General features: G+C 47.9%; 1 protein-coding gene across 4 annotated transcripts in view; it reads left to right on the top strand.

The window, feature by feature from the left end:
• Positions 1-12,904, top strand: part of LOC116845846 (uncharacterized protein KIAA1522-like) — a 280,571-nt gene that overhangs the window by 129,492 nt on the left and 138,175 nt on the right. For all 4 annotated transcript variants that reach the window (XM_032819006.1, XM_032819008.1, XM_032819005.1 and 1 more), the window contains one exon: positions 4,669-4,722. In XM_032819006.1, the coding sequence (XP_032674897.1) occupies positions 4,669-4,722 (54 nt within the window). The remainder of the gene's footprint in view (positions 1-4,668; positions 4,723-12,904) is intronic.

Raw genomic sequence — 12,904 nt, 5'->3', positions numbered from 1 at the left:
ACATTGTATTTTTTGCACAGAATTATAAGTACTTTTATATATTGATAGTACGTGCAACAATGAATTGAAGCATTGCTCAATATGTGACGGAAATGATAAAAAATTTTAAGATTGACATCTCGAGCTCTGTCAGTTGACGTGAATATTTACTTGACGCAAAACATTTCTGTCTCTGTGCGAATTGAACTTAGAAGCTCAAAAATACATGAAAAGTTTGCAGGAAGATTTCTACGTATGTGCGCGCATTTCCTATTAGCGTGATACAACAAAACGGCACGCTTATACATTTAAGATTTATGTGTACAAGAAAAAGACCGTAAGATCGTTTTAGTGATGATCATTTCTACGTTATCGACATTCTTGGAGTTCATCGTCCACTTCAGCATCCCCTTGAACGGAGATATGCGAGTGGCGAGAGAGGGTGAGTGGCGAAGGGCGGCTTTCGATCGCTCGCGTTCGCTCCAGTTCCTTTCGTTCTCGATTCCTGACCGTGTAAGCGCGCGCATTCTCTTACGCGTACCCTCCTATCCGTCGTGAGTCACGCCGCGAAGGAAAATCCATTATCGCGAGCGAACGAGCGAACGAGCGAGCAAGTGATCGTTCCCGCGATTGTTTCACGGTCGTGCAAAGCTATGCGGGAGGGACGGACGCGTTCGTCCGCTCGTTTGTTCGTTCGTTCGATCGTTCGTTTGTTCATGCCCTCGACACGTTTCCCTTCACGCAGGAATTTACGGGATCGATTCGGTTTAACTGTACTCCTTTCATAAGCCGAATCGCCTCTCATCTCACCTTCTCTCTTTTTTTCCCCCCTCTTTCTGTCTCTCTCTCTTTCTTTCTAGAACGCGTTACGGCATTGCACATCGCGGCATTGCGTTTCGCCATATCTCGAGCGATAACCCGGTGAAAGCTCCACCGTCCGAGGTCGGCTTTGAAAAGATACGTCGAACTCTGGCCGGCCAATTTGTGCGAAATTGGATTATCTCATTGAAACCAATTACGCCATTCAGGGAAACACCAGACTAGCGCACGCTAGACGGACGCGCGCAACGAGATTTATTAATCGCTCCGCCGTATCTTCTCGTCAAGCAATTAATTTCTCCGCGCGAATCTAATCTCGTTATAACACTTGCGCTCTGACTTTTTTTTTCTTCGACGCGTGTATCTCTATTATTTTGTTCCTATCTACTCCAGCTATCGGTGGTTCTAATTTTGCTCATCAGTGTCGGTGCCTTGGCTCTCGCACCCTCCCGAGCCTCTATGTCGGGCAGCGGCGGCGGAGACCGCGTCGTGCGATATTACGGTTACGGCGTGTTTTATGATCCGCGGGTAAGTGCGCGAGGCCCCGCGTTCCTTTCTAGCGGTGAAGTGGCAAAACCATCGTGATAAAGGAACGCAGGCGGCCGCGGTGTCTGAGACCGCCGCGCCGCCAATGGTACCTGCGGCACCCGAAGCGCTGCTCGAACGGTTCCGCCGTGAGGCGCGAGGGAAATCTGCGGTGGCTTTTTCCTTTTCGTCGGCCAGGCAAGGCGGGCAAGCAGGCAGGCGAGCGAGCAGGCGAACGTGCCAGGCCGCACCTAGCCTAGAGATAGTTTCATCGCGGCATAAAACAGTAATCTATGGCCTCTCGCGTATATGCTCTCTTGCCGCGCGTAAGAACGAGCGGAATCCCGCCTGCTCGCTCACTTGCGTCGGCCTTTTCAGGCCGCGCGGATGATTATGCGCTCGTCTCGGGTGCACCGTGTCGGCGACGAGAAGTGTAACGGCGGAAAAAGCGCGAAAATGATCTACGTTGCGGTAGCGATCGTCGGTGAAATCGCGCATACTTTGCGAGTCGCGAATCCTCCTGCCGTTATCATCCAAGGAATCCCTTAAACTTACAGTCGTCGCATGGGGAACCCAAAAACTTAATTAAACAAAGAAAATATTTAAGTTTTCAACAAAAGATATAAAATAATTTTTTATATTGGGGTCTCTCAAGATCCCATGCGTCGATTCGTATTCGAAAAGTAGGGCGAGGACTGTAGGGTTAAAGTAGAAGCGCCAGTACTTGGACACATACTTAACCTTGGATATTCTTATTGATTTGGTCTTTAAATACAAATACTTGAACTTTTAATATGAAGTATATGTACATATATTCTATGTTAAGAAAATTTGAATATTTATCTTTGATCCTTGATAAACCGTGTGTAGTCAGATGAACCCCAACATATTCTTAAATTTCAATTTTGCTTTAAACTATATTTCAATATATTTCAATATATAAAAAATGATATATATATAAAAATGATATGATTTGCATGTTACTTATATTTCTGTGGTCGTATTATTATGTGCAAGAATGATGTAACACAATTCGGAGTTATATCGTGCCACTTGGCGTACGAAGAGTTAAAGATGAAAACAATAAGAATGTCTAATTAAGTACATGTCTGAAAATCGATACTTTTACTTTATCAGTACTTTTACCTTCTCTTCTTGGACGGAGAGGACGCGTGAGAAAATTACGGGTAATTTTTCTCGCGATTTTCTGAGGGCGTGAGAAGAAGAGATTCTTTCTATTCTCTAATATATGATAAAAATTCGGTTATGGTAGGTATTGATTGTTTCTTGAAGATTCAGATACGTCGGGCTTGCTTGCGTGAACGTCCCGCGACGCTTCCGTGTGCATCGATTTCGTTTGCGGAATAACGAAAAATCTATATCAGTATAAGCTGATAAACACTGCATTTTTGATAGACATATCCAGTCTCGACTGGAATCTTGATATTTTGTCGGGTCATCACGAAGATAAGGAAACCTCACTGACGCGACTCGAATGGAGTACGAGGTTCAAAACAAAATTATTTTGAGCAAAAGGAATAAAAATATCAAAATGCTCGTATTTACAGTGAGTTTGGATTTGCGAATGTGTGCATCACGGTGAGAAATCAATTGCTTAATAAAAAGATTCTAACGGTTCGTTTCTCTTCGGTCGGGAGTAGCTTGTTCTCTTCGCTCAAAAAGAAAAAAGACAGCACACATAACCGGAAGAACCAGAGTCCGGGAGGCCTCTCGAGGTCCATTAGTGGACTCTGGTTTGTGGGAGATGCGCTTTTAAAATTATACAACGGTCCTTCCATCGACATCGTGAACGCGCGTGTTGTGCCGCGCTTTGTACGGCTGTTTGTCGATTTTATCGCATGTGCGCGGCACTAAGAAAAGTGTTCGCGACCATAGGAAGCCAGCCACGGTAGCCACGGGCGGATGTCCCGCTGCGAGACTTCCTCGTTCCCGAAGGATTCGACGCAGCGGCGCGCAGCATCCGCCGCGGCGGAAGCGACTCGCTTTGATAGGCGTAACGTCCAATTAAACGACGACTCAGACTCGAGGAAGGTGCGGGGGGCCAGCGCGCATTTATCGCTGATTATATTCATTTAATTATCTCGTTACGGCCGCGCTTGCATGAAGCGCGGGTGCGCGTAACAGGACGAACGGTATATAACTGTACGGTTGCCGCGCGAGAGAGACGAGAGGCGCAGTCGTGGCGAGCCGGCTCCAACTGAAGCTTTCAGCGTTTATCTCGTGTAATAATTGCAAGATAGCAATGATAATATATTTCGTAATAAAATCCAACGCGATAAGTGGTGCTGTCTGTCGCCACGATTTGCGCAACGATATAACGGACTGTAAAGTACTAATGCCTCGACACGTACCTAATCGTGGACATTGTTTTGGTTTAAATCATTGTTCGTCTTTAAATATGATACTTAAACTTTTGAGACATAAAATACAATATCCGTAAAGTGAGTGTATACATATATTTTGTGTTAGAAGTTTAAATATATTTGTATTTAAAGTCTAAAAAAATAAAAGATACGAATGTTCAGAATTAAAAATTACGTATACGAGAATTTTATCTTTAGATAAAAACGTTCAAGCACAAATATGGATAATATAGTACACAAATTAAGATATTAATGGAAGTCGATATTGCGCAATTATTGCAATTCAATTAGCAAATTAATTGCGATTTCATCGGTAATAGCCACGTGTTAATTTCTCGGTTATCGCGAGTCGTCCTCCGAATTCTTCGATTCTCCTACAACTCGCTCGGGCCGTTATGGCGCGTGTTTGTCGTCGTGTGAATGTTTGTTTACTTTCCTCAGGCATGTAAACGGTATAATTACACGGAATGCCGTGTCTCTCCTTTCCCTTTTCCGCTCTTCGTCCGGCGATAGTCTCCGCAACGACTATCAGTGTGTATGCCCGCTGCACTCGTGCACGTTCTCCCGCTCGCGTCGCTCCTTTCTCTGATTTATCGGCGTATTTCTAATCAAGAGACCGCGCGCGCGATCGGTGGAAGCTGTATTAGTTAACCTTGTCAGATAGATGGGTAGGTACCTCCTAGCTGGCCGTGCATGCTAAGTAGCCACTTCGTGGGTGGTGCTCCGGACTGCCGTCTAGCGCTCGCGAAGCGCGCGGTATTCGTCGATCGATCGACCGACCGATCGATCGATACGCGCTCCGTCTGCCCTTTAAAATGGACCCGCGATCAGTTATCGTACGCGGGAAATGGGAAAAATTTCTCGGGGTCGGAGCGGACGAAAGTTCGAAAGCTCGCGAAACCCAAAGAGACCTTACTGACCAAACGGATTATCTGACGTGACGTCTCTTTTGCGTTTTCAGGATCCGAAAGGAACGGCTATCCTGACGGCGGTGGACCTTTTCCGCATCATTTCGGTGAGTTTGACTTGCTGTTCTATATTCACTATTGTGGTACGCGATATCGAAACAGGATCCGATCTCTCTGTGATTTTTGTATGCTTAATCGATACGTGTAGAAAACGATTGGTCCACACATAAATCTGGTTATGTCAGTCAGATTAATAGTAAAATATGGGGCAACCAATTATGTGGTTACTTGCAACCACACAGAGCAAGGAAAGGAAAGATTACTGCCGCGTTACGCAGCAGTAATCACAGAGAAAGGAAAGATTACTGTTGAGTTACGCAGCGCTGACAATATCTGGTTGCTCCAACCGGAGTGTATCCACGCTAAAGTCGATTTCTGGTTGCTACAACCAGATCACGCGCAACTGCATTGATGTGATTGATGCAAGTAACACATGAGTCATGTCAAACGTACACAGTATTGTCACACTACCGTCGGATAACTAGGGTGATGCAACTACGCTGCTCACAACTAAATATTTCTGGTTGTGTGTCTTTTCTTTTCTGTGCTGTTTCCTCGGCGATGCGCACGTCGCGATACCTGGTAGCCGGCCGTATGAGCGCGCTGGACGTACGAGCGAAGCAATATAATAACGTTCGGCGAATGTCGGAAGTTGAAATCATCGGCCGTCGATTCGCGCGATTATGCGCGGGGGTCGAGCGGAGTTAACTCCGCCGGCGCGGAGTATGTATCGTGCGTATCTATCGGGGCGAGGTCGGCGAGAGCTACGTGCGTAGCGAAGCGATTAGGGCTTAACGATTATTCGCGGTCCCGCGGTGAAGTTAACCGGTCGTAGAAGTAATAACGCCGGACAATCTGGTCCGGCAATCAATGGGCGCGTGTTTATGTAAATTGAACGAGCCGGGACACGAACCGCGCGCAGGCGACTTTTCCTATATGGTTGCACCCTGGGCGCCACACGAGGGTAGTAGATGAGTTTTAGTAACTGCCAAGAAAACAGGAAAGATACAGAGGGAGAGAGAGAAGGAGAGAGTGTGTGTATGTATAAAGATAGAGAGACGAATAGAGGCACATCATGGCCGCACGCAAGCGTCCTCAGCTCCACGAGATTACGCGACGCGACAGATTTTCTGGTTCGTGCTGCTTGAAATTATGTCCGTCCATTTCCCGGTATCGTCGCGTTTATGCACAAGTGCCTCGGCAGCGGGACAGATTAGCAAGAGAGAGACACCGTAAACGTCCACGTGTACCTTCTCTCACGTTAACGCAAGTACGTAGCAAAGTATGCGCGTTGGTCTTTTAGACTTCGTCGAACGAAACACCTGGAATTTTCTGGATACACGAAAAATTCCAAATTCGCGATGCAGCCTCAGCACGACTCGGCTTAGAACACACGCGCACGTATGCGTGGACGTGTGAGACAGATGGGCAATTAGGCCCTACGAACGCTGACTACCTGTAACGCACCAGCCGGCGGCGCGATTGAAAAACGCGCTTCCAATGCTTGCGAGTAGCTGACAATCCGGTAGTTATAACTCTTCTTGATCAACGATTACTCCTGGTAAATTGCTTGAGGGGCAGAGGGGCGGGTTGGGGGAGGGAGACGAGCAAACGGGCTTCCACGTTGCGAGGAGGAGGGCATCGTGTTTACGCTGTGACGGTCGAATGTAAAGTAGAATAATTGTAGTCATTATTTTGTTAAACAAGGTTTTGCCAACGCCATTCTCCCTCTGTCTCTTTCTCTCTTTCCTGTACCGATGAACGTGACGCTATAAAATTTTTAGTACGCACGAGCGACCGTTATTGGTGCGCCGCTGCGGTTCGCACACGCTGCTTTAAGGCCGTGCCGGCTCGTTAACGACAGAAAATTGCAACGCTCGTGGCATTTGTTTGTCGTATCTGCCGCCGAGGCTTGGGTCGTGTGTTTGCCGTACTGTCGTTTAGTCCACAACGCATTGTAGGAACATTCGCGCGTACAGAGTAATAATAGGTATCGTCAAGTTTGTGTGGAAATTACGCGGCTACTTTTCTTGTCGTCAAGCTCAAATTCGCGTCGAAGTTAGCTAAAATTTCGATTCGAATTCGAGGGTTATTGCCGCGGTAGTGTCATGTTCGGCCGCGCCACGTGGGTCTTTGCAACAAGAGATGAAAATATCCGACTGGTCGATATCATAATTTTTATTATTCGAAAGATACGCAGAAAAAGCAGGTGGTTAGAAGATAAATCTGGCTGTGCCAACTAAATTTAGCAGTAAAATACGGAACAACCAGAGTCAAAATTTTAATCCCCTTTCGACCTGGATCTTCTGAATATACTATCTGTATATTCTACATTAGTGTACGTTTAATACAGGTGGAAATTGAAATCTTACTTAATGCCTTTAAATAGAAAATACACGAAATGTCATTTGCAGGTTCTAAAAAAAACCTATTGGCAAAGCTAGCAAGTTAACTAAGATTAAAAAAGGTTGATATAGATTTGAAAATTGAATTATATTATAAAGTAAACATTAGATACTAGAATATTGAGATCGAAAGTAGGATCAAAATTTCGATTTAAGAACTAATTATGTGGTTGTTGCAACCACAGAGTAATTGGCTGAGTCACTGGCTGGTTGCAGCAGTGACGATATCTGGTTGCTCCAACCGGAAGTGTATCCATAGCAAATGTCACCCGAATCGATTTCTTGTTACCACAACCAGACCACTCACAGCTACATTGACGCAGTTAACGTATTAAAATAATTGAATCATATCAATCATACACATTACTATCACGCAAAGATAACTAGGGTGATATATAACTATTGCTCACAATAAAATATTTTTGGTTATGTGCACCCTATCTTTTTTTCTGTGCATTAGAAATTATATAGTGAGCAATAATACAAGAAGCAATACACCTGCACACCTCGGTAAAATGTCGAAACATCATCCAGCATTTCCTTCGAGCTATTTTCGCGACTTTGCTCCGTCCTATCGTCACGCGACGATTCGAAGGCTCCCGAGGGTCCAATTCCATCGGCCCCGCTTCTTTTTCGTTCCGCGAAAGGCCGGAATCCAGTTCGCGGAGTCGAACGACGACGGTCGCGTTCCAACGTCGCGGCGAGGTCGTACGCGCCGCCGTCGCCGCGACTCGTCGTAACCGTACCAGACGGAATGGAATAGCACGGTCGTTCGTCGAATGGGGAGCCGCGCCGAGGCCGATCAATTATGCCGGTCGATTCCAGGCCGCGAAATGTCAAGGCTCCACCTCGATGGAATTCTAACGCAGTCTCATCCTCCGCGACGGCGCGCCATATGCTCGAGCGTCATACACGCGCGTACGCGCTCGCGAGAGCGTCATTGCTGATGACGGGGCCGGCCGGGAGATCGTCGTTATCGTCTTCGAGCCGCGACCGTCGATCTCTCCTCGAAGTGACGAGGGGATGTACGATCGCTGAGTGGCGCCTCGAGTATCCCGGTATTGCTTCTCTCGTAATATCCGCCGTTACGTTCTCGTTCTCTCTCAATCGCCGAGGGGTTTGTAAGATCCTTGTCATCTCTTCCAGTGACTGCTCGTGACTGAAATTAGTGACAGTAGGGTGAATGTCGTATATTTTTGACATATGCAAGCAGAAATTGGACGATCTTATTTTTGTAAAACAAAAGTTTCTTTTATGCATTGGAACGATCCTCAATAACGATGACAGTTATGCGAACACTTGCATTTTTTGCATTTTACGTAATTACTTTCAAATGACAATTTTTCCTGAGGCAATCGATTGACATTTTTGACGTAGTAAGCAGAGATGGGGTAATTTTAGTTTTGTAAAATAAAATTTTTACAAAATAGAGTGATCCTTGTAAAAATATTTACATCCCTCGTATTTTGTCTAATTATTTTCAAATATTTCCTGAGGTAATCGGTTACCACCGCAGTCAATAAGCCTCTGTCTGTCTCTCGTGAGCTCTCTGTTCCGCGTATACACAACTACTCGGTTGTTACCGGGATACTTGAAGAGTTAATCCTCCGCGAGTGATCGTCGAAAGCCGCGCGATTTATCCCTCTCTCTCTCTTTCTCTCGCATAGTCGGATGGATCAGCAGCAGCAATATCGTCGTCGTCTTCTGTTTGCGCGATTCTAAAACAAAGTCGAAGCCTGGAAGAGCGCTCGGCACGTCTTCACGGTAGCCATCGCATCTCATTCACTCCGACTGTGCGGCATTCACGCAGCGCGCCGCGTCTTCACGCGCTCTCGCGAAGACGAAGACGCGCGTGTAAGTACGCGCACGTACGCACACGCGTGTTGGCCGAGTATAATAAACATAATCGCGGTAGCGCGCGATGAGGAGGCCTTGGCCGTCTCCCTTCGGTCGTGCCCGGCACGCCCACCGCTACCATCGCCGTGCAAAGAGAAAATACCGCGCCGTGGCAATCAACGGTTTTACACCTGAGCATCTCTCCACGTAGGTCGACCGGCCGGTCGACTGGCCGGCTGGCCGGCCAGCCAGCCAGCCAGTCAGCCGCAGGAGAGCGAGCGGGAGCGAGAACGAGGACGACGACGGAGAAAGGAAGAAAAGGAGGCAGAGGGTGAGGGAGAAAGAGATAGAGAGAAGAGAGTACCTGAAGAGAGCAGCGGGAGAAGCGGAGTGTGGATGCCCCGTTCCTTCCTCCGTCGAGAGCGCCTCACCTCGATAGGAAAGACTCTCGGCGAGCACGATGTACCGACCTACCCTGAAGGATTATCGAAGCCCGCATCTTTCGATACGCTCCCGTTCCTTCCTCCGCGGGCTCCCGTTGCGCGTCCCGGATTGATCCTGGCGCTGCTCGACGCGGCTGCCGTGGCCTGCAGGATCCTGATCCTCGATTCGGATTCCGGCCTAACGGTCGGCCAGGGTCGAGCAGGGCTGGCGGGAGTATTACTCTGATCCGCGATTTTGCTCTCTCTCTCTCTCTCTCTTTCTTTCTTTTTTGAAATATTCGAGCTGTTGCTCTCGGCAGATACCAGATAGACGAGCGACAGCGTCGTCTCTGTGTACGTTTAGCTTGGAATAATTTATCGAGATTACTGATCAAAATAAGACGGAGATCGTTATTCTGATTCCGTGCATTTCTAATGCGCGAAGTGTCCACGACGCGAGACACAATCTGACTCGACGATACGGCGCGAGATCGCGACACGATTTAATACGAACGATATCTTGGACGCAGATCACGGGACCTTCACCTTCTTGGACCTCACAACGTTAGACCTACGCGTCGACGTTATTTTCCGTGAGGTTCTATTTTGATGCAAATTCGATACCCCTGCGCTGAGTGATCTTTTTCCTGGCTGTCGTAATTTCGCGCTCCCGGCATTCGTCGAGATTTATGTTTCCTCAACACGTCGACACGGGGATCCGTGTAGCATAAAGCAGTCCGGGTGAACTCCAGTCCTCGGCAAGAGGGGGACGTCGAGGTGTTCGTCGAGACGTATCGATCGTGTATCGGCGATTATCACTCGAGTGGAAGTGCCTCTTCTCGTGGTAGCGTATGAGTCGACAAGCTCGCGATTGAATTTCAGCGGCATTCCGTCGGTCTGAATCCGTGACGAATGATTTTCAGACGAGTGCGCTGAGATGTCTCGCTTTTTGTTAGATTGTTTATTTGTGCAGAGTGGAGCAATAACTTTTGGACGAGAGGGAGAGAGAAGGGGAGAATCTTGAGTGTGCGCGTGTTGCAAAATGATTTTCTCCAGTCCTCGCGCGAGACCATGCGTTTGACTATTAAATATTACAGTGCGTCCGGTTTGCAACCGATAAATCATCGCGTAATGATAATTACGCGTCGCGATAAGCCATTAATAGGTGAAATGCTCGCGCAACCGTACACAATATGCGTTTCCGGCACACAATACGCGCTGCATTCTGCAATTAGTTCCTCGCTCTCCCCGCGACTAATAGTTTCTCGAGACTTCTTCCGTTTACTCCTGCGTTTACTCCTGCGAGTGAGCTTGCGAAAATGGATTTCCTCCTAGTTTACGAGCGTGATTGATGCAAATATAAATCGTGTGTTCTTAGCGCATTCACTGAAACGCTCGACTCTTTTTCCAAGATTTTTCTTTTCCAATTAAAAGTTTGAATAAAATTCGAAAAGAGTTAATTGTCGATATTTTTAACGTTATTCAGAGAAGGAGAGAGAGAGAGAGAGAGAGAGAGAGAGAGAGAGAGAGAGAGAGTCAGGAAAAGTTAAACTTAATAAAAAAGTGTAACTACGTTCTGAAATTAGTGTCTCGGATCGTATAGACCTTAGCACGACATTAAGGATACAGCAGTCCATCGTTGTCTTTTTCTCAGTAAAAGTACGTAGTTATAAACCCTGTTTTATAGCCCATAGATCACTGTTGAACGATAATTACTGCGCTATATCCTTTAATCGATCAGCTATAGGTACAACCAGTCGCTTCCGGTGCGCGGCATACACTTATTGCGACGCGCGCCTCATCTCGCACAACTAACAATCTTATCCGCGCTAATATCTCATAGATTTTGCGTTATATCGCCTTTAATCGAGGCACGTATGCATTTAGCACGCAAAGCAGGAGGGGCGATTTATTTTCTTCTTACTTTTCTTAAAGCTGATACAGCGCTGTTATATAATAATCGTAACACGAATTTTACTCATTCGCACAAATTTATTGCACACGTTCGCATTATCGCGATTCGCAATATCTCTTCCGTCTGATCGCGTGGAGAGCGAAGAGAGCAGGTTCACGGGGTTCAGACGAGGTGAAGCGCTACCGGCACGCGGACGCTTCGCGCCGCTGTCGTTGCCCTCCGCGAAAATGGATGTACGCGAGAGAAAGAGAGCGCGCGGGGGCCCCTTCGACACTCGCGCGGGGGCCCTTTAGAAAGTTGCCCCGGTTGCCGCGGTTGTTTGATCAGAGAGCCGTACGAACGAGTCGTTAACCAGTACGTGCCCCGATCTCGCGTTTCCCTCCCCCTCTGCCATCATCCTGTCCCTCCGAGTTGGCTTGACTCCCCTTTTCCTCTTGTCTCTGTGCGTGTCCCTCGGCACGCACTCTTGCGTACATGCGTGCACGCGCGTGTAACATGCGTACGTCCTACACGCGTACATGGATGAGAGAAGGAGAGGTAGATATAGAGAAAAAGAGACAGAGAAAGAGAGAGAGAGAGAGAGAGAAAAAAAGAGAGAAAGAGAGAGAGAGAGAGAGAGAGAGAGAGAGAGGAGGGCGACGGATCGGTCCGGCAGCGCATAAGTCTATACTTACGGGCCTAGGTGGTAGATATGGAGCGGTCGATAATGATCCAATATACTGGTACATCCTCGCGAAGTAATTACAATGATGAGCGAACCGCTACCATCGGGCGCCCGAGCGAGCTCCTTCGGAGGCTAGGCGTTGGATCAAGACCCGTCCTCCACCTTCTTTCCCCCCCGGTTTCCCTCCCTGCCGCTTGCCCCACCTCATCGCCGCCGTCGACTTCTTGCTCTCCTCTCGCTGCTCTTCCTTGATCCTCTTCGCCTTACTCTCCTCTCGCTCTTCTCCGCTACTCTACTCGTTCTCTCCTCTTTCTCTTGCTTCATCTCCTTCTCCTTTTCCTTCTTCTTCTTCTTCTTCTTCTTCTTCTTCTTATACTTCCATACAGCCGCCGGTCGCTACGGCGCATAGCACCGCAACAAGAGCAAACATCTCCTCGGGGTCGTCACGGGGCCACGGAGTCACGGTGGATGGATCTTTCGCTCCTCTCTTTCTCTCTCTCTCTTTCTTTCTCGATCCTCCGGAATTATCACGGGGGCCACCGCGAGGGTTCACTTGGCCGGAAGTGCGTCATCAGCGGGATACGTGCTCGATGAAACCATCCTTACGGACGAATCTCTAGGAGTAGACCGCGAGCGAATACGAGGCGTGTAGAGCCTGCTCGGAGCTCTTTCGCCGTGGCTCTTTATCTCGATGGGGCCGCGTGCGCGCGGTGTTGGCGGATGATTAGCTTCGATCGCGTTTGCGCTTGTATGCGACGGCGTTGTCATTGATCGATAGATCGGCCGATCGCCGCGTTGGTCCGCGCGCGCGGATGGAATCGCCGGCGATTAAGGATAATTGTATTATTGTGTTAATACCAAGCGGTAACGATAAGAGGGACGAAGTAAAGGATGGTCTCGTGAAAGGAGATTAACTCGTGATGGCCCGAGTTAATTGCGAAGCGATAATTGCGAAGCGCGTCTGTCTCATGCATATGCATATGGGGG

The sequence above is a fragment of the Odontomachus brunneus genome, unplaced genomic scaffold, assembly GCF_010583005.1.
Source record: "Odontomachus brunneus isolate Ranch 3 - 2012 unplaced genomic scaffold, Obru_v1 Obru_scaffold_058, whole genome shotgun sequence".
NCBI classification, from domain to species: domain Eukaryota; kingdom Metazoa; phylum Arthropoda; class Insecta; order Hymenoptera; family Formicidae; genus Odontomachus; species Odontomachus brunneus.
The sequence above is the reverse complement of the archived record's forward strand: the minus strand, read 5'-3'. Positions and strand labels throughout refer to the sequence as shown.